Source organism: Rhagoletis pomonella, unplaced genomic scaffold, assembly GCF_013731165.1.
Source record: "Rhagoletis pomonella isolate Grant_MI unplaced genomic scaffold, Rhpom_1.0 Rhpom_scaffold_00005, whole genome shotgun sequence".
NCBI lineage: Eukaryota > Metazoa > Arthropoda > Insecta > Diptera > Tephritidae > Rhagoletis > Rhagoletis pomonella.
Genome location: NW_023458559.1, coordinates 71414255 through 71437772, shown reverse-complemented (window position 1 = coordinate 71437772; position 23518 = coordinate 71414255). Strand labels below are relative to the sequence as shown.

General features: G+C 37.6%; 1 protein-coding gene across 1 annotated transcript; it reads left to right on the top strand.

The window, feature by feature from the left end:
* Positions 1-17463: 17463 nt before the first annotated feature.
* Positions 17464-22141, top strand: LOC118739475 (general transcriptional corepressor trfA-like). Its single transcript, XM_036470834.1, has 3 exons — positions 17464-17539; positions 18366-19617; positions 19744-22141. The coding sequence occupies exons 1-3, from the start codon at positions 17464-17466 to the stop codon at positions 22139-22141; spliced, it is 3726 nt and encodes a 1241-aa protein (XP_036326727.1).
* The last annotated feature ends 1377 nt before the right edge of the window (positions 22142-23518 follow it).

Sequence of the window (23518 nt, the reverse complement as noted above, 5' to 3'; positions counted from 1 at the left end):
GTTGTTGTTTTTATTGCTGCTGCATTGCTCATTTAATTGAAAGATCATTAAACTTGCTGTGATTTGTGTTGGTCAGGTTCATGTTGACGCTTGCGGATCTTTGCTGCATTTGAATAGCTGCTACCGAAGAGTAGCTTCTCAAGTAGAATTTTAATTGTGGTGTTGAAGATTTTATGGCTTAAAATGAAAATAAATGAAAACCGAAGTGGTGTTATGAAAGTAAAATACTCTAAAATATGTTTAGTTGCAAGAACAGAAATAAATTGTAACAGCTCAAGACATCGATATGTCCGGTTATGCTAATAACTTGTGCTACAATATAGGAATACGCCATAGTAATTTCTTAACAAGTAGAAGAGATTTGGTATTGCATTCAAGTTTGATCAAAATAAGGTTAAGTATTTTAAGCTAAGAGAATACACCTAAGAGATATTTTCGGATGCTGGCCTGATGGGCCTTTAAACTTATTCACGGTTTTCCGCAGATAGTAGATTTACGGCTCATTTTAACTAAGGCTTGATAAGCTTTTACCCACAGGAATATCCCACCATTTGCGAGAATCCTTTTAGAAGACTCTGCAAACATCATTAGCAATGCAATAATTAACGGTGCTTTTATATTGGAGCCAAGCCAATAGCTATGTTCACAGGCAAACGATTAGGGCTTGTATAAGATGCTGGTTTACCGTTTTCTTCGCTTAGCTGTCTTAGCTTAGCTTAGATTTTCTCCAATATAAGCACACATTTAAAAAATTTCGCCTTGGATATTTGTTCAGAACTTGCGGGAATTTCGGGCAATGCCTTCTATGACATATGCGACTCAACTCTAACGCAAGCAGTAGACACTGTACTGGTGAACTGAATTCGTTCTATGCCCGCGCAGAGTTTCATTAAGATTCAGGCAGAAGGACTTTAATGTGTAATGTGTGTGGCTTTCTCCCTTTCTTTATTTCTTTGTAATTGATTCCCTCCTGGTCACACTCAACTGCTCTAATGCCTACACCTGCCTCATTGCAGGCCCTTCTCTGTCAGTTGTTTGCAAGAAAGCGCTCATAACTCCGAATATGATTAACATTTGGTGTAGTGAGAATTTGCTGCCCGCTAACCCTACGAAAATTACATAGCGTATCGCCCTGCACTAGATAGAAATGGAGACTGCACGTTCATGTTTCCTCTACCTTTAATGGAGTCACTATTAAGATTTGTTCGGAACTTTTTTTCTGAGTTGTATTTCGAACAAAAGACTCCCGATGCCTTAATACCGTTCTGGTAATATGTATAAAGAGATCGGTTGTTGTTGTTGTGTTGTAGCGGCTACAACAACCCCGCCCAGGACGGTTGGTATCTCAGTCGTTGTCGTCAAGTTCCACTAACGGCAACCCTAGGAAGCGTGAAGCTTCTGTGGGGTTGGTCCACAGGGACAAGGCCGTTAGGGTGGTCGGGTTTTCCGGGCATGCGAAGAGATGTTTCGAGTCATGTGGGGTCTCTCCGCATGCCGGACACTCATTCGGCACATCCTCATTCAATCTACTCAGGTAGGAGTTTAACCTGCTGCAGTAGCTGGAGCGAAGTTGTGCTAGCGTTGTACGCGTCCCCCGAGGCAGATGAAGCTCCGTCTGTGTCCGGGGGCAGTGTCGGTGTATTTCGTCCCCTAAAACCTCAGGATGCACCGTCGTAAACCTCGGGGATGCATTGTGGGCTTAAAATTTGTATATATCGTCCCCTCAATATAACAATAGCGTATGTGCTCATACGCCATTATTTTTTTATTGCACATTTAGAATCTCCATCATTGATTCTATGTCTGGTCAAAATTTCGTCAAATTCTACTTCCGCAAAGTGGGTCAAAATGTCATTAGAAAAAATGGTGTATAATTTATTGTTCAAAAATTTCCTTCAAACAAAAAAAACAAAAACTTTAAACTCGATTTTCTCAAAACCCAAAAAAAATTATACGCTATTGTTATATTGAGGGGACGATATTATATAAAGTGGAGTAAAGCGGAAATCGCTCGAGGCAGAGATTAATATCATTCAAATAATAAAGAATAGTATACCACCATTGCCTTTGCAGGAGAGATACCTCAAAGTTGAGTTCCCTAAGGCTGAGTACTGGCTTAATCCCAATACCGAATCTGGGATTACGAATTGCAGAATCTTTGTCTGTGCTGTTGGCTTCAAAGCAATTACTAGGTTAGAATCTTAAATCTAACTATAACTTGACTTTGTTTTGGAGGAATATGCTTCGCCAGAGGAAGCAGTTTACCACGTTTTCCATTCAAAATCTCATAAATTGTTTATAATTACTTTTGCTAAAATTTTAAAATCAATACTTATCCAGACAAATTGTATGGGTCTGGGAAAAATTAGAATGAAAGAAAATAAGTTGATTAAACATGGTAAAATAGTATACACTAGGATGCGGTTTTTCATCGGAGTTATAAAATTCAATATTTTCTAGGACACCTGCCGAATTATTTCGGAAAAATTTCAAGGATTTACGTGAGCTTGATCGATTTGAAAATACTTCTAAAAATATCATTACTTTGATACTGTTGATACATTTTTCAAACATTTTTATACATACCTTTCAGTTCACTCTCTTCTATCATTTGATGTAATTTTTTGGAAAAAATATTCTTAAAAATTTATTTCACTTAAAAAAAGCGCGATTTTTCGAAGTATTTTCATATCAGCCCCGCTAACATAACTTAATATTTTTGTGAAAAATTTTTTTGACGGTAGTCTTAAGACATAATAGAATTTGAATAGCAAACAGTCACGATTTTTTATGGAGAGTGATGCATATGATGTAATATACCTAAGTATGTCTGAATATCTATTGCTTACAAGTTCTTCGTATGAAGTTGAGCAATAAAATTCTCTCCCGGAGAACGAAAGTTAGATTTCCACCATAATGCCAAAATAAAGATTCTGCTATAAATGACGACTTCTTACTTACGCCTTTGTAAGCACCGGATAAGTTGTTACTATGAACTGAACGCTTGGTTTCTGAACATTTTTTCCTCAGTACCATCTGGAGGTGTCGGATGGCATCCTAGGTCTTAAAATAGAGTATGCAAGGATGCCCTTTTTTTTGGCTGAGCTTTCTCTCAATCTTATGGGGTGCGTCCTGGTGTTATTAAAAAAATGGAGGGACCTACATTTTACGCCACTTCCAAACGCGCAATGAATTTTACGAGAAGCTTTTTCAAGGCAGAAATAGACTCGGAAAAACAGATTTTCTAATTTAGATGCTGTCCGGATAGGCGACAGAGCCCAGGTCCTGCATAGTGGTATTACGCACCCCTTATCACCGAGCCACTCCGGCCGAAGTTCAGGCAGGCAAAAGTGGCAGCAATATGTATTGACAAGTTATATTCTCGCAACCGTCTGGTGCCTTAACTCTCTATTCTTAAAAAAATTATATTAAATAGGCGAGATTCAGAAAAACAAAATCAACCGGTTGCTGGTCAGCTGATTTCTTAGCGCTTTGATTGTTTTAATGCTTATGCATAGTACTACAGGCCACAACCTCCTATAAATGCAATATGTATGTATATTTAAGTATAAAAAAAGTGAGAACAAGTACTAACCACTCTTGTATTGCGGATCTCTTTTGTGCAAATGCACAATACTTGTAACCACTTAATTAAAATATTGAGCAATTTATAAGTTTGCTGCTGCTATGAAGTCAAAGTTAAAGAACACTGAGTGGTAAGTTGTGGCCGATACTTAAATGATGTAACCGATTGAAGCGGATGCGTAGCGAACGTCGGCATTAATTTAATTAAATACATATATATTTACATCTCTACTTATACATATGTGTACAATAGGATGGTAAAAAAATGCATGAGAAATAATTAAAGTCCATATTTTGAGGCTCTCACCTCCTTGCTTCGAATTCAAAAAATATTTAGAGGCAGCTCAAAAGGCTTAAAGATTTCCATGTCTTTTATATGGAAAAAACAACTTCTCTTGGAAATGGTATAAAGAATATTGATTTTCATGAATTCTCTATGAGATATTTCCCATGTAAAATACATTGAAAAATTGTAGCGCTTTGAGCGACCTCTATATATATTTTGATTTCAAAATAAAAACCAGTGGTATATTTTTTGGTACAGAACAGTCTTAGGGGGTGAGAGCATCATTCCGAGCAAATTCCGACCTTAATTTTTTTTTGGTCCACCCTAATGTACATAAACATATATGTATGTGCAACTGCAGCATTTGGCATACATATGTAGGTGGAAGGTGCGGTAGAAAGTAGATAGGGTGATTATAAAGAGCAAAGGAGTCAAAGCGATTCAATGGGTTAAGCTGAAAAGAGCTAATTTTTGTAGCAAAAAAAAATATAAAAAATTATGACACACATGAAAATTTGTTATCATAAAAACTGAGATTCGATTGTCGGTAAGTGAAAATTTCAAATAATGGAATTGAAATAAAGAAGAAGTAAGCAGTATTTATATCCTTCTAAGCTCCGTGTTATTCCTGATTCCAACTCTGATTCGCTCTTTATGAAGCCTACAAAATTGCTATCTCTTAACCAAAATAGCTTTGAACGAAAATCGATTCAGCAAATGCATCGACAGCCCAAACACACACATATTTATCACCGCTCTCAAGCCACCTAAATGTGTGACGGTCAAGTGCCACTGACCACCGCTTGGGAGCGCGTGAAAATCAGTGTCAAGCTAGCAGTGTGTGAAAGAAAAGAATTGCATATATATGTATCTTCCAGAGGCAGCTACGCTCCCAGCACCTTTTCAGAATGGTGAAATGGTCAAAGCGGCTGCTCTAACCAACCAAGCAAAAGCAAGTATTGGCTATTGCTGGCTGTGCATATGTTGCAAGATCCATACATTTGTTATGACCGCCAGCAGCAATATCAGTTAGTTACCAGCACATACGGTTGTCGTTTGGTCAACGGTATGTGCCGCACCTTTTTGCCAACTATTACGACAATTTTATGAGTTCACATGAACTGTCGCACTCATCGATAGACGCAGTCAGCGGCAAGCAGCACTTCCTGCTGCAAAATGCATTTGTTAAGCGTTGAGCGTTAAGCGCTTCGCGTTGCTATTTTCTACTTTTTTTATGGTTCCTTTTTTTAATCCTTTTATTTTTTTGTGATCAGTGGTAATTTTTACTGTTCACGCACTCGCTGCCTGCTTGTTTGTTATTCTGGATATTTCAAGAAAATGTAAACGTTAAGTAAGAGCAGTAATCTTGTAAGTGAGCCCAATTTCGGCAGATTACACATATGAAGGCACCTATAGCATTCCATATACGATTTTCACGCCAACCAGGTATCGAATCAAACTCCATGTCGACGGCTGAGTGAAAAATCGCCCGCATCTCAGTAAACTGTTGAAACACTTCCTATTTCAGAAATTGTTAGAAGAACGTCGTATCTTAGCAAATGATTCAAGAACGCGCCATCTCCAAAATTGATTCAAATCTCAGACCCCAGATGCCTATATACATATTTAATTTATATTTAGTTATAGTTCATTACTACCAAGCCTATTATTACTACTATTCGGCCTATTGGAAAAAGGAGATTACGACTCGAAGGGAATAATTACAAATTTTAAGTACAAGCAAACGAAAGTTAAAAACTAAAAAGTAACAATCAAAAACCCTGCCAATCACCTCATTTTTAAATTCTTTCAACTTACCTGAGCTTTTAAGTGCAGTTAAGCTTTCGGTGGAAATGGGCTGTTAGGATGGATCATACTCTGTAACTGAATGCAAAAGCTTGAAATCTATCAAAGCCCCTAAATCCCCATAGCATCGTGAAAAATTCTAACAATTCAAGTGACATGTTGAGCATTTGGAGGACATTTCGCAAATTTTATTTTACCACCACTGTTGCCATTTTTAGCTTCTTTTTTCTAACAACAAACAAGTGCTGCAACCGCATAGCGTTGCAGATTTTAACAATCTTCCAAGGTGTCATGCAATCTTATGAATATAACGAAAATTTAATATTTTTTTTCTACTGCTACGGGATGACATTTCATTGCTGATGTTGGCACATTTTTTAAGTTGCTATCTTAAAGCTCATCGTAGCTTTTTAATCATTCTGATTGCGCATGTTGTTGAGGTCATTTTCAATGATTGTCAATGTAATTGTCAATCGATTGTTTTTTTTTTTTTGTTTGCTTCCCAACCAATTTCTGTTAATTTGATAGCCATTAGCTGTGTTCGCATGACAACATGTTGCAAGCTATTGGCATTGATTATCCATTTGCCATTCTCATTCACACCTCGACATGTTGTTGGGTTGCAAGTTGGCGGCAACATTGATTTTTTGCGATGTATATATTTTATTGAAAATAAGCAAAACAAAAAATGCAGTAAGTTCTTTGTATTTTCTATTTAAATATTTTTGGCATTCTGTTGAATGATTTGCCGAAAGTTTAATTGGTCAGTCAAGGAATGATTAATGACTTTTGCTAGAATTTATAAAATACAAATAAAATTAAAAAGAGATAAAACGAAGTTAATTTAATAAAATAAAATAAAAGACAAAAAAATTTATAAAAAAATTAAATTTTAATAATTTGATAAAATAAAATATAAAAAAATGTGTTTGATTAAAAAATAATAAATTAAATACAAAATAAATATAGTAAAATAACACAAATAAATAGAAGTAAAACGAATAATAGAAAAAGTAATAAAAAATAGATAAAAACAACACAAATACATAAAAATTAATTAATTAATAATACACGAAATATAATTGTAAAATGAAAAATAAAATAAATAATTAATTAAATTAAAAAAATAAATGGAATAATTTTTTTTATATGTATATACCATTTCATTAATATCTATTTTGGATGTTTGCTCTTTATTGCCTGATTTTCTCATTTCTGTTACCAATTCACTTACATGCAAATTTTCCAAAAGATATTTCGATCTGCGTTTGTGTTCTAACCCTACAGGGAGGACGTTAACTTATACCTAATTTTAGTCTGTTTACGCGAACACTAGTGCTAACTGTTAACTGTATATTTTGTTCGAAAAAAGCTAACTACTTTTGTGGGCCAAAGGCCGCAAAAAAGTCACACCAGGATACCTCTGCATTACATATCAACTAACTTCTTACTAACTACTTTTAGACACAAAATATCAATAAAAATAGCCCTTTTTTTCAGTTTTATTTGTTTAATTTATATTCAACAATTCGTATTTGATCATTTGTTTATATATTCCGTCAGACATAATATCAAAATAATAGTATACAATTTTGAACTTAATTTAGTTTGTCCTGAATTCGAAAGAGTATTTGTAAAGTGCAGAAAAAAATTGATTCAAAGTAGTTTTTGTATGAGAATTTTTGAATAGAAACTTGTAAAGAAAACAAAATGAAAAAAAAACTTAATTGCTTACCCAAATCGTTCACAGGTAAAGCCTGATTTGAAAAGAACGTAAAAAATCCCATTATATTGATTCTGTTGTTAAATTTTTTACAATTTGTATGTAGACATTTTAAACATAAACTTTTTTACCTTTTTCGATGATTTTTGGGAAAAACATTTTTTTTAATTAATTTTGTTTATTAAAAAACTGTCTTTTTTTAATATTTCTCCGAAATATTTAGGCGAAAGTCTTATGGCCTTATTCTTAAAAAAATAAAGTAGCTTTATAAAAGGTTTATAAATTGAAAAATTTATGAAATATCAATTTGTCTCTTTAAAACCCATTTATTTTTTAGGTTCAACCTGTGCAAACTTTCAGTGCCCGAATTAGCTCGTTTTAAGTTTCTCACTTCACTTTCTTAGAAATTTATATTTATGACCCTAAGTATCTCTTTTCTCTGAAAATAATACCAGTGCTCTCTTGCTAGGGTAGACAACAAGACTCTGCAGAGTACATTTTTCATTAGTCATATTCAGGATCCTTTGTGCCTTTAAAAAGACACCCCTGGGAGATTTTCTTAACAGTTTCTAATGCATAAACATCATCCGAGTTAGTTTGGATAGATTAGGTTTATGTTCTTCCAAATCATATACATATGTATTAAACTTGTGCTAAACACGCCGCTCTCTACTGCGCGCCTGTACGAGAGATTTTCAAAATTCTTGCCACTCAAGCAACTCAACTCATCATTTATTTAAGAATCCCCCCACTGTACCGTTTCCACCCTTTGTAACGTTGTTGTGCCAAACATTAAACAGCACAATAAATACATTTCTTATTGTTTGTTTTTAAATATTTTCACACTGTAGGAACAAAGCATTGAGTATGCCAAAGATATACTACATATATGCTGTTTATTTGAAAAGCAAACAAAGGTTAGGGCAGACAGCACAGTTTACCAAAGAAGAGTATCCCTCAGCGGGTTGAAGATACATTTGTACAATAAGAAAATTTCTGTGACAACCCTTGAATGCAAAACAATGCAGCAACTGGGGTAACAGATTTATGTATGTATATATACGTATGTATGAGCGTACTTTTTTTTAGCGACATTGACGACTGCTTGACTATTGAACTATTGAAGTGTTGGCCTCAACATTTGACGTGCAGTCGATCCTTGTGATTTATGTTTATGAATTTTTAATGAAAAATCATTAATCATGCGGATTTGTTAGTGATTATTTTCAGGGTGTTGCTGGCTGCAAGTCATAAATTTAATTTGCAACTGAAATTGTAGCAGGGCGTAGCGGTTGTTATACATACATACAGATATCGAGGGCAGAGCAAAAACCAAAAGAACAAAAAATTAACAACGATCTTGCTGTTACAGCTAATGTCAAAATATTTACAGAATGAGCAATGAAAGAATTGCTTGGTTAAGTGAAAAACTGGTAAAAAAACAAATCTAGAGAAATAATATGTATAAAAAAATATTTCTCTTCTATTTAGCAGCACTTTACGCCAACCTTCATTCCATAAATAGTTCGGCAACATTGTTGCAACACTCCATTTTTATAGGTAAATCTATAAATCATTTCGTTGGCTGTGCTTAGTGTTACACTTGTGCTAGAAACGTATGTAGGCAATAGTGGTGAAATATTGATGAATGTTCTGCAAAAAAGAAAAAAATAATTAAGAGAATACATAAAAAATATGGAACGCATGAAAATATAAACATTGCACTCCAAGGTGTGCATGGTGGGCGTGCACTGTTGCTGACCGAAATAACTCAGCTCATTTTATGAGCGCAACATGTTGCAGAACAATTTACGACTGCGGGCATATATTACGATTTTCACTGAGATACTATGTTGGGTGAGTGTGAGAGGATCGAATGTTTCTTTTATATTTTTCCTTAAAAAGACTTTTTTCTTGTAAGTAGTTTACGGATTAACATTTCTTATATCTATGCTCAGTATCGATTGATTGAGTGTAGCAACACATGAGACAATGTGTCTTAGGCTGTCTTTTACATATCTGTAATAAATCTCTAGTTAGGTAGGAAGTAGTGGCCTCCGCCTTCAGTGGCATAATTAGGTATGTTACTATAGTTTGCCATCGTTCAATTATCCTCCCTTTTGAGCCACTTCGTCTCACTGATGAAACTCATCAGGCATCTAGCGTCAGTGCCCAGATGCCGCAGCCTTCTTCCAAGCAGTGCCGAGCATTTTATACAGGAGATGCAAGACCGTTTCCTCCTCTTCATAGTCCTTACAGCTTCTGTAACATCTTCGCAAAGGCACGCCAAACTTTTCTGCATGCATACCTTTTACACAGTGCCCGGCAAAGTCCCCGTAACATTAGATATATTATCCCTTCTGAGAAAGTATACACTTTGTGACCGCTTGGATCTCATTTAAGTCACGTCTGCCTGGTAATTCGACAAGTCGTACTTGGACTCCACCTTTCTTCAGCTTGTTTTTATAAAAATGCCATGCGGTTTCCCTCTATGTTCCTATGGCCAGGGACCCAAGTCAGGTTAAGTCTTTTCTTCGAACCAGACTATCACTAAAAATAAATAGGCCTCTTCCCAGCATTTCAGTTCCAAATTCTCAGCAGCCTCCATAATAGCTGAAACTTCAGCTTAGAATACGCTTCATTAGTCTGGTAACTTAAAAGTGATTTTCAGATTAGGGTTTCGTGAAAAAGCTCCGGCTCCCATCTTACCGTCGAGTTTCGATCCATCTGTATAGACGTCATTACTATCATGTGGAGCGTTAAGATCTTATTTTCAGTCCTCCTACCTTGGGACTTTTCTGCTAAAATTGCTTTCCGAAACCGATACCGAAGTGCAAAGGTCTGTATTGTTCGCGATAAAGCAAAAATTTTATTTAATATACAAGAGCGCCCCTGTGCTTCAGATGGCCATTGGAATACCTGTCTTAAACGAAGGGCCGTTTCCCTGCCAATTCCAGTGGCAGAAGATCTAAACTAGCTTTCGTTTGGCGCGGTTTTGAGCGCTTCGCTTAAGCAGATCTTACTGGAAATTTGCACCTTGGTGAGCAGCCTGAGGTTAAACTCTTTATCTAATGCAGGCCACCATACGACTCTAAAAATATTCATCCACTAATTCGGGTGTTTAGGCCCCATTTATTTCCTATGGCCTTTTCGCAATTTTAGAGCGCTACAGAATATTTCTCATAACGCTGAACTTTATTCTCTTTCCAGTTCAGCTTCTTATCTAAAATAACGCCTAGAAATTTAGCTCTTGTAGCAGGAGTTGACAAGATGACGTTTAGCTCCGGTAGACTAAACGAAGGCATTTTCCACCTGACGCTTATCGCACAGCTGGCGGACCACCTGAATACATCCCAAAGCGTTTGCCGCATCAGCTCGCATAGCGTTTGTGGAAACTTTATTCGAAAGGAGATTGCAATGACATCGGCGTTAGCAACTACTTTCCCAACCCCTAATCCGTTTCACATAAAAGCGTGTGCACGCTTAGATTCCACAGAACTGGAGAAGAAACATTATTTTTCTAAAGCGTTATAAATGCTAAACGGAAGCTTGCTAAAAATATTTCTAATAATAAGGAATTCGACGATGGATCAGATCGTGTTTCAGTCTGGCCAACACTGTATACTAACATAAGCCAAATAAAGCAGTCCATCTGCGCACAAGCAAACACATTATTTCCAAACTAGTAAAGCTGTCAAGTTTTGAGCAGAACAAGCCACGAACAGCTCTCGAAAAGTCAACAAAAATAATAAATAATAATTGCGGCATTAATGGAAAGCAACAACAACCATTCCAATTTTGAACTAGTCTGCGCATAGAAATGAAAGCTGTTAGCAAGTAATGTTGGTGTTGAAGAGTTGCTGGCATCTTCAGCCACACCGACCGTATAGCAACAAACGCTGCGTGTGTGGTCCGAGTTGCGCTGATTTAATTAACATGTTCATAATAAAATCACGAAAATATGACAAGAAATAATAAGCACACGAAAATGTGTTGGCATTGTTTTTATTAACAGTTGTTTTTTTTTACCTACATATTACCACTTTTTTGTTTACGAAAGTTATGCTGCCTGTTCACGTATTAATCTTAGTGTTTTTTTTCTAAAATGTTCCAGTTGTTTTCTCTATTCTCTCAGTTTACATTGCTCCTATTAACATAATTAAAGAAAACAATTTATTTGAGGTAGTAAATCGGCAACTTCTAATGGTGTGACTGTTGAACGAAATGACCAGAAATCGTGTGCGGCAATAATTCCGTATGAACATATTAGCATAGACATGCCTATATACAGTGACTCAAAATGTACTTTAGATTCTAATTTTTTTAACATTCATTGGCAATTCCAAATTAATAAATAAAAAATATTGTTTTTGCAATAGCCAAAGTCATAGAAGTGGCAGCTTTATAAAAATAAAATTGAAAAATTTAAATCATATTCATCAAAATTTCGAGCCTTTTAAACAGAATTTCTAGCAAATTATTAAAAGTCAAGCGGTTTAACAAATTGTAAATTTTTACGAGCTATGAAACTGATTCAGATTAAAAAGCTCGAAATTTTTATGAAACTTTTTCAAATGTTTATATATTTTTTGAGACTTTCATTTATGTATGTATATGGTTTTGATTACAAAAAAAAAAAAAAAAAAAAAAAAATACTTGAAATGCCTTGTGAATATGATAAAAAAATCAACATGCGAACGTTATTTGAGTCACTGTATGTTTTAAGAAATATTGCTTTGAAATTCTCATAGCCCTGAGATGTGACAAAATATTATAATGATATTTAGTATAATTGTTAGCGCTTGATATGGGAAAACTGTTCTCCACATACGAGTATCTGTAGTGGCGATATGTTGCCGTTCAATCTACAGCGCTGTGAAATGTAAACAACAATTTGGATTAAGTCGTTTGATGTGAAAACTTACTTACTAGTGTGAACTTTTAAGAACTGATAAATTTGTTAAAAATGCACATAGATATATTAACTAACATCATAATATAAATACTTTTAAATTATTTTTCTGATGTCTTCTTGTGTTGCTCTTATTTTTTGCTGTTTCCGTTCTAACTTAGCGCTTTTGGGGGATTTTTATTTATGAGCCTTTAAAGATAATTTGTGAGTGAGTGCGGGATAAAAACCATTCGAATTAAACTATGGTTTTATTTGGTGCATAGCTAATTCGATTCAGAACAAGTAGAAAAAACTGGGGAAAAAATCCAGTGAACAGCTAAAAGAAAGTGTAAAGTAAAAGCTACTGTGAAATTTGGGGCAAAAGTTTGACGGATATTTGAATGCATCCAGCTTTATGATCTCTGAAAATATTTAACCATATCATCTACATATTTGAACACCCTTAGAAATAATTTGAAAAAAATAAAAATAAATAATTGCATGGCAGCGGTCTGAAAATGTATCTAAATATTGTTTAACAATTAAAGAACAAAATTTTTATAGAAATCGTGAAATATAACACAAACTGACTCTGAGGGCGTATATACGTATTATTTTACAGTTTAAAAACGCATTTCAAATATATCTACGACGTAATGCAGCCCACATATGCCTGCCACGGAACCCACATAATTACATAAAACTTCCCAAGAAAAATCGAGTAAGAGTACCGTTTTCGCATTTATAAATAATTTATTATATTATATTAGGCCGCGAGGTCATCTCTCATTTGCATGTGGGTATACATACATACATATATCAATTTTTCGAACTTTCACACGCTACAAAATGCACTTGTTGTCTGATGTATATAAATATTTTGCATATAATAAATTATACGCTCATTTCCTCTTTAACAATTAGCCAATTTGGTGTTAGCATCCAAGCAAATTTTTCGGTTGGTGATACAGCGAAGATGAACAAGAGGCAGATTTAAAAAAATGCATATTTCTTTACACTTCATATATATATACATAAATGTTCAATAGGGTGATCCTTAAATGTAGGAAGCAAATTTTTACAGCCGATTTTCTACACCTCAACCACTACGTCGACCCTAATATAGTCGAAGATATCACCACATGTAAAATGTGGTCCTGATTGGAGACGGTTATGGCGTCTCCCACAAGGAGGAAATTTCAGATTATTAAATTTAATTTTCTTCCTTTAATATTTACCCAAAATCGATACTATTTAAGTTGAACGTATCACATACAAATTTTGGCCCCGAATGAAGACGGTTAATTTTAATTTCTTGAGTCTTCATAGAATCTGAATTTTGACACCTATGCGACATGCCTTAACCATCTCCACTCGGTACCAAAATTTTTGTCTGATATATCTGACCGCGTCTTTACCGATTAAGGGGGTTAGACTGAAAGAAATCGTTCATTTGATTTTTACGAACAACCCTAGTGTACATATATACACATTTGCATAAGTCATAAGTTGTTTGCAGTTTGCATTTTAAAAACGCTCAATATGTACACTCCCAGAAAAAAGTATTGGCACAACAAATTTTGCACAATATATGCACCAATTTCTATCCTAATATTTTTCCGCTAATTTGTTATAAAAAAGAAATGTCCATACTCAAAAAAATTTTAAAAAATCGGTTTAAAAAGTTGAAAATTTGCATGAAAATTTTGCTGAATTTTCGCGAGTTTTGCATAAAGTTTAGAAATTATATTTTTATATTTTTTGTTGTGGAATGAAGCATATTTTTATTAAAACCTGTTAGGTAAAATATTACAATAAAATTTTTTGCATATATTGTAAAAAAGCAGCTGTGCCAATACCTTTTTCCAGCAGTGTATGTATGTATGTAAATCCATTGATACCTATGCACATACAAATAACGGGTGATTTTTTTGAGGTTAGGATTTTCATGCATTAGTATTTGACAGATCACGTGGGATTTCAGACATGGTGTCAAAGAGAAAGATGCTCAGTATGCTTTGAAATTTCATCATGAATAGACCACAACGTCGCCACAACGTCGAATTTTCAGTGAATGGGCCCTAGAAAAGTTGGCAGAAAATCCGCTTTTTTATCGACAAATTTTGTTCAGCGATGAGGCTCATTTCTGGTTGAATGGCTTCGTAAATAAGCAAAATTGCCACATTTGGAGTGAAGAGCAACCAGAAGCCGTTCAAGAACTGCCCATGCATCCCGAAAAATGCACTGTTTGGTGTGGTTTGTACGCTGGTGGAATCATTGGACCGTATTTTTTCAAAGATGCTGTTGGACGCAACGTTACGGTGAATGGCGATCGCTATCGTTCGATGCTAACAAACTTTTTGTTGCCAAAAAATGGAAGAACTGAACTTGGTTGACATGTGGTTTCAACAAGATGGCGCTACATGCCACACAGCTCGCGATTCTATGGCCATTTTGAGGGAAAACTTCGGAGAACAATTCATCTCAAGAAATGGACCGGTAAGTTGGCCACCAAGATCATGCGATTTGACGCCTTTAGACTATTTTTTGTGGGGCTACGTCAAGTCTAAAGTCTACAGAAATAAGCCAGCAACTATTCCAGCTTTGGAAGACAACATTTCCGAAGAAATTCGGGCTATTCCGGCCGAAATGCTCGAAAAAGTTGCCCAAAATTGGACTTTCCGAATGGACCACCTAAGACGCAGCCGCGGTCAACATTTAAATGAAATTATCTTCAAAAAGTAAATGTCATGGACCAATCTCAAATAAAGAACCGATGAGATTTTGCAAATTTTATGCGTTTTTTTTTAAAAAAAAGTTATCAAGCTCTTAAAAAATCACCCGTTACCAATGCTCCAGCACCAATATCTGACATCATTTCGTTTTGATTAATTTCGTTAATCAACCTAATGTCTCAACGCTTACTGAACTAATGATGGAAGATATCTATGTATGTATGTACTTATGTATGTATCTAGGTGTACTTATTTTTACATGCACATGTCCAAATATGTATTTTTGTCTAGAGTCAGCTCTGTTGTCCATCAAATTCAGTTTGTTTGCATAATTCACTTGTACATTTCATTATCTAATTTGGCTCCTTTTTTTCGTTTGTCATATTTAAATTTTTTCGCATATTTTACACATTTTGGGTGTTGCCCATCTTGTAGTAGATTGATTTTATTTAAGATTTATCTATTTATTAGTTGAGTATGCATTTTGGATTCCATGTTTTGCTTTCGATAAAATGGATTGAAGCAATCAATCAAACTTTTATAAGAAAACTAGATTTCTGGCTAATTAGCTAATGATTTCAAGGAAGAGGGTGTTTGTAGCAATTAATTTAGGAAAATTTGGGTTTTGGTAATGGTGGCTGGTATTTTTAACCGACTTTCAAAAAAGGAGGAGGTTATCAGTTCGTCGGAATATTTTTTTTTTTAATCTTTTTTTTATTTTTTTTTTTTTTTTTATGTATGTTGCCGCATTACCTTGGACCACGTCAACCGATTTCGATAATTCTTTTCGCATCAGAAAGGTAGTATCTCAGAGGTGGTCCCATACTAATCAGGTTTCGATCCGATCATTGGATCATTAAATACATATATATTTTTATGTGAGAATTTGAGTCCGTTTTTCTTGCTAAAAATTACTTTTTTGTTTTTGCTATTGGTTATGGGTATAGCTGGATTTCAAACAAGTTTTTAGTGAATTAAGTTGATTTAAAATTTGATAAAATTATAGGTTTTAAAATATCTCACTGGATGCATGGAATCGAATTTTTCATGTTTAAATAAAAAGAAAACAAACAAAGAATTGGCGCTTTACGCAATTTGCTAAGTTGCCCGGCAAGTTTCTCCTCCAATTTTCCGTGAGCGCCTTTATGTTGCCCCAGATATATAAAGCACCAAGAATATTCCGCTGAACGGTGGATAATGATTTTATAATAAACTTTTCCATGCTACAAAATATAGTACACTCGAAGATATGCCTTTGGCAGTCGAGGGGGAGCGACGGGGTTGGTAGTGCGCGTTTCCAACGACCAGCTGGTATTCAGATCAATTTCTAAGCAAAATTTACTTTTAGAACGAGATATATGCATTTCATGACCCAATTTACTCCATGCAGCTCAGTCATCAAGGGAATTTCTAATTAAAAAGGGTTCGCATTGTAATGACCATATGAACATATGTAAAACTCATACTCGCAAACAAATTTGTTTATTTTTGGCATACGTAAATGTTTATCAACAGTTCTTTGTTAATCAACAATTCTAACTGAGTAGTTTAGAAGCGTAAGAGTGAGTAGAAATTATACCACCCACGCCATTTCAAATTAAATTTATTAAAGAAAGTTGAGGAAAAAGTGCTACTGCGCACGTAATACCATGCAATTTATTCCTCTGTTATAAAAGGCCTAAACACTGGCGTGTAAAAATAACATTCGAAATATGCAACTATTACATGCTCCCCTCCTACTAACGTTTGTCGACAAATACCACAAAATTGAATTTGTTTACCACCCCCTTACTTGCCTTGTTGGCCTTGTTACCCATAGTAACGCAAACATTCCAATACAAAACATTAACTAGTAGAGGAAGCGGAGAAAATTTAGCCACTAAAAAATTGAAGGAAAAAGGCGAAATAGGCAGGAAAAACCAAACCAAACCAAACAAGGAATTAACACAATGGAACAACCATAGCAACGGATATTTAGTTGTCGAACACATGCACGGTCGGTTGACAGCCCAACTTTTTGGGTACATAGTTGATGGATTGGCAAGGTACTGACGGAATTCGCACAAAGCACGGGAAGCTAGTTAAACGTGCAAACGACGGTACGCGGCTGCAAATGGTTTGAAGTTCGCTAAAAATGGCCAACATATTATCGAATAAATCTTAAAAGTTTCTCTCTCTTGGTACAGAGAACACGTTAGAAGCTTAGTATGAAGCTGAAAAGTGCTTGAAATTTTAGTTTTATAAATCAATTGTGGCCGCCTGCCTTTGGCCTTATTTACTTAAGTGAAAAAGTGCTAAGCCTTGGAAACATATGCTCATATTTTCTAGCGTTTGTTGAACAGTGCGTCGGAATAAAAAATGCGTTTAAAAATTTGTGCTAGTAAAAGTGAATTGTAGAGCAGTCGTCTAGTTCACGTTTTGGTTATCTATACTCGGCATGATAACTGGCGCTGAGGGCCGGCAAACACATACTTTGTTGGACTTGAAGAAGCAGCAATGGGCTAAGGAACGTGGTAGGTGTAAATTAATGGTGGCAGTTTTCAATGAAATTTTGTTTTCTTAGCTGAAATACTCGATTTATTATTAGTGCATTTGCAACTTCGACCTCGCACATAAGAGAATGTGAAGTGTATCTAGCGCTATCCAATCAACTAGGACTAAAATTTTTTTGTATAGCCAAGTTGTATTTCATTTCCACATTTGTGCGTCCACAACCAAATTCCGGGAGGAGGTGCGCTAGAGCTTAGATCTCAAAATGCCTGCAAAAAAAACAGGAGCTTGGTGGACGAATATGCAATGTATTTATCATTGCCTGGTTAAGAATACAACTCCACAACAAGCTTTCCAGGCATTCCGCGCTTTTCGGGCTTGCAGCTATACACTTCAGCAATATTTTCGCAATTTTATTAAAGAATTTATTTGGAAATTTCGATGAAATATTAAATAGAAAATTCAAAATCGGAAACTGCTTTGGTTTCAGCTCAAAAAAAGCTTGTGAAAAAGCTTGCGGTATGAAAGCTGTCATATAGCTACAGCAGTTTGAAAGCTTTACTCTGCTCGGAACGGCTTAGCTCGGCGCCAGCCACTCGGCAAGTACCAATCCATTTCTTCGGGAACAAATACAAAGTTTCCAAATAATAGTCATAGAGAGAAATCAATGATTTTTATACTGATGCTGAGAATTGCATGAGCTTTAACCAAGGTTGCTGTAGCTTGGACGAAAATATGAAGATGAGCAAATTCAATCAACGGAACTTTTTCATTTTAATATGTAACCGGAGTTAGTTAATATTTAAGATAATAATAATATCTAGCATTTTCTACCCTCTCCCTTTGCAGAGGAAATCGCCCGCATGGACGAGCTCATCTCCTCCTCCCATCATCAGCAGCACTCGACCATGGCGACATCGCACCATCACAAAATCGAACGCACCTCCATACGCACCTACTACTCGAACATGGACGTAAGTCAGTCGCAAATGCATAATCAACAGCGCAGCTCGCGCCAGCAACAGTTTCGACAACAGCAACAGCATCAGCATCAGCAGCATTTTCAGCAGCCAATACAAACCTACGCACCAGACCTATTACCACGCTATCCCCAACATAATCCCAACCCATACGCCGTGCCGCTCCCACATGCCTCACAACCAGTTGGACGTCAACAGCACCAAATACATCGCAGCGGCAATAGCTATGATAACGAGCTCGAAGGTTACATCGATGTGGTCGACGATGACCCAGACGTTGACGCTGATTACGAAGATGACGAACTAACTGCTGGTTATCAGCGTAGGCAACCGCCAGCACGACATGCTTCATTTATGCCACGCGGCCCCGGGCGTCGCAATCACACCACCAGCATGATGTCACAAATTCCAGGACAACGCAAGTATGCCTACGATGAAATGGCACTGCCTGGCGCGGGTTTACAAACAGCCAAGGCACGCATGCAACAAGCAGCGCCAGCGCGTATGCCACCACAACAACAGCAACATCACCCACAAATGCGCATACGAAGCCCCAGCTTGCCTGTCATTCGTCATCAGGACTATCTGGCACGCCAGCCCCAATCAAAGTTGGCTGCAGAGAAAATACCAACACACGCTACACAATTGGCACCGGCGGCATGCGGTATTGGCATTCCTGTTGGTGCGCCTGGCAACGCACCGCATCGATCTAACAATCCGAATAATCCAGGCAATCCTGGTTGCCAGGAAGAAGACACCTCCGGCTATCGTAGCGATTCGCCGAAGAACCCACACACGCCGGAAATTTGGTATAATGACGGCGCTAGCCTGCAAGGCAGTAGCAGCACAGCGAATAGTGGCGGTAACGGTGCTGACGGCAGCGGCGTGGGAGTGAGTGCGGTTGCCAATGTCACTAGTGTTGATGGTCGTGTGGGAAGCGTTGATGAAATGAGCGATGGTAATGCAAGGCGCGCAAAAAGATCGATAATAGGTCAACAACTCGCCAAAAGTCAAAACCAACAACAACAAGCGCAGGAGCGGCAACAACAGCAAGTAATGAATTCCACCTACGTCGTGGCTCACTCGTACAACAGCGGCATGGAAGACAGTTGCCAGGGCAGGTAAGTGGTTGGGGCTTGTTTTATCGAAATATCTGCCAAGGCGACGGTTCCTAGGCTTCCCTAAAAACATGTTTGTACTAAACTCCTTACGGTATTTACCTAAATCCTTTTCTTTTTCCTTTACAGCTACTACATGTCCCCGCTCAGTCCCTCCAACCACAGCACACGCGACATCTCCACCTCGAATACATATCCCATACACCCGGGCGACCAAAACGATTATTTCGCAACCACAGCAACAGCACAACAGGCGCACGAGGAGCGCGAGCGCGCCAAGTGGTCCAATTACAATAACAACAGCGTTCATAGCGAGTACTCACTGAAGCAGAGCAACGGACCAAACTGGTTGAATCGTGGACGTGGTCCGCACGAGATGAAGGACAGCGAGGACGACACGCAATCAATGCACTCCTCCTACCTACGCGGTCAGAATGCACCCGTAGATCCGGTCACTATGGCCGAACGTATCGATAAACGCCGAAAGGCAGCCGAGTATCACAATGCGATTAAGCAACAGCTGCACGAGCGAGAAATGCTGCGCAAGTGGGAGCTGGAGCGACACAAGCAGGAAGAAATGCTGGAGGAGGAACGCTTGCGCAGGCAGAAGCAGCTTGAGCAAGAGCGCTTGGAGTGGGAGCGTCGACAGCAAATGGAGCGCGAGCAGGTGCAGAAGAAAAAACAGCAGGCAATGTTGGATGCGATCGCGAAAGCAGAGGAGGCGGCGAAGCAGGAGAAACAACGTAAGCGGAAACAGCGTGGGCCATCACTGGAGCAGGAAGTACAGAAGGATGAGCAAGCAATGCAGTTGGGAGCTGATGACAAGACAGCTGAGAAAGCAGAAACTAAAGAACCGAAAACGAAAGGTAACACAAGAAAATCGATTAAAAGAAATGCACCGATAAAGCAAGGCGAGGACAAAGCGGAGTTAAATAAACCAACTGAAACTGAAGGAAAGGCTGAAAACCCGCATAAGGTACAAAGCGTGGAGAAAGCCACAGAGCGTTCAACCACTCCCCCACCGGAAGTAGGGGAAGTGATAAACTCACAAAATCATGCTAAAATAATAAACCACAGAAATGAAGCAGACAGTCAAGCTGAAGACGAGGGAGAAGAAAGGGTGCTCATTGGCACGCCTATAAACTTGCGTCGAAATATCAAAAAGAAAACTGTTCATGACACAGAGGTGAAAAAAGAACCGAAAAGACCACAGTTCAGCAGTGGTGCACAGGAAAACGTCGCATTAATCATGCAACCAGCCACACTTATACCACTGCCCGTGACCAGCGATATATTTGGACTACAGAACGCTATAGGCAATCTGCAGATCGCCACCTACTGGATGCAGCAGCAGCTCAAACCGAACACGGCAGCCTCGACGTTGGATTTCTCAAAGACAACTGGCGATGGGACGCAACGCACAAACACGTCCATTTCTACCGAAGACGGTTATCAAATGGAAAGCATCGCCGACGATGAGCCGAAAAGTGTTGTAGAAGTCAGCGAGGAAACAGTAGTCGAGAAGGCAGACCCGACCACTATTTCTCATAAGGACGGCAAGGAAGTACCAGGCCAGGTAGAGTTAGCGCTCATGCCACTCGAGTCCTTACCACCAGTTTCTGTTGATCAACTAATCATCAACCAACAGGCACACCAGGATGTGGAAACACAAACGGAACTACCACTCAATTGTGATTTGTGTCTCTTCCATGATAATTTCTACAAAGTGTTGCTAAAGCGCGAAGTTTCGACCACAACGACAACGCAAACTTCGAAAAGTAAGAGCAAACCAGCCAAAGAGGCAGACAAAGACCAAGAAACAACAACCACCACTACCACCACAACAACAACCACCTTCAAGGCAAAGTCCAAAGACAAGGAGAAGGAGAAGGAGAAAGAGAAGGACAAAGAACGCGACCGCAACAAGCGCAACCCGAAAGATGGCGGCCCAAGCAACGCCAGCGTAATAGTAAACACGCACCATAACAACAATAATCACAAGGTAGACGTCCGCCCCAAGTGGGGTGTCAATCGTCCGGTCGTGCAATATGTGAAGGCTAGCGAACGCGACCCATTCTACTTGCGCAACAAGAAGAAGCACACAAACAATCAACACGTCAAACCGCCACGCTCGCAGTCGGTTGATGCACGCTTAGACAATGGCATCAATGAGGCGGGCGATGATGATGACGATGACGAGGGATTACGTGGTTCGGATAGCGCTTGTGAAGATGACGGCAGTTCGAATGTAGAGGAGGGTTTCTTACTGAAAGCACGCAATGTTTGCACTGAAATTTTACCCATCAAAACAGATGAAAAGGGGCGCATATTCTTGAATTTCCGCGAAGCAAGTGCCATTATGAACGAAGACGAGATTAAGGACAAGTTGAGGCAACGGTATTTTAATTTTGGTCGCATACTACCGCGACGTAGCTGGGCTTCAGCTACGCAGCAGGGCCTACAGTTTAGAGCCGTGGCAGCAAATGCGGTGACAGTGCAGCCAACTGCGCATCTGGCTGATGATTAGGAGGTAACTACATAAAAGTATTCAGCGGTTGGATTTATTTTGAAAATATTGCATGTATACTCAATGCACTTTGAAAATGAGATATATCATGATTTAGGTCAGGTAAAGTAATTGTACTAAAAATAATTATGTGTGTCGGTTTCTCCTCATAAAATATGGGTAGAGTATGCTAGAAGAAAAAATCGTTGGGAACTAACTACATGGATTTACATTAGCATGTGGCTGATTTTACAATGTTGACCCCCAAAGCAAAACTCCCCTCTCCATATGCGGGAAAAAGGCCTCATAAGGTAGAAAAATCCATTTATTATTTAATGCGAAAAAACCGCTCTTTTTATTGAAATATGGGCTAGTTTTCCTATTTTATGTAAAATTTAATGAATTATAGTATGTGACTTCAGGGTTATTGAGGCAAGTCTTTTCGTTATCCGATTTTGAACATTTTTCGCAGAGCACGTTTCTATACCCAAACGAGCCAAGGTCTTACTTCGTAGCTTATAAAAATATTGTCTTCATAAAAATAAGGCGCATACTAATGTACATATATGTATATGAATATGAATATCAGTAGAGAAATTCGCAAATATATTTAGCGTCGATTGTATTTTCTATTTAACAGGGCACATTTCTTACATATCGTAAATGCAACTTTCCTTCCATATAAAGCGATAAAAGCTTGCGCTTGCCCCACACCTTCGAAAAAAAAATTCTAACTGTACACAAATTTGTATTTTTTCGCAGAATTTGTAGAAAATTTTGTTTTTTAAAGCCCTTAATATTGACTTAAATGTAAGGAGTTATTTGCATTGCTCGAAGGTTTTTCTTCTTCCAAGTGATTTCTAAATAAATTCCCAAATAAAAACCATAGTCAGATCCAAAGCTTTTTCCATCTCCCTATAATGATGGATCCAAAATAGATAATAAGAACAGGAGTGCATGTGGAGGGTTGTTTAAGAGATTTTTTTTTCAGCAACAATGACAGCTGCTTTTTAAACTGGGGCCTTAGAAAACTTGACAGAAAAATTTATCTTCAAGACTTATCCAAAAATGTACGTTGAGTCTAAACTTCATCGTGCGTACCAGAACAGTAGTTAGTAAATTCAAGGTAACAAAAGGTAGAAAAATTGGGAAAAAACTTGCATTTTTTGAGCACTCAATTTGGCTGTGGCTAAGTATAGTAAAAAATACTTTCGCATGGCGGCTTCTTTGATAATACGTGCATCATAATTAATTTGCCTCTCGTTCCAATAACTTAATTCATTATCAATATGTTTGTATTGTGCACTGTCGTACACATAGCGTGTTAGGCTGGCTGTGAGTGAATATAGTCACATGAGTGGTGAGTACAGCCGCTAGCTCTGTTGCTTTTGCCTGGAT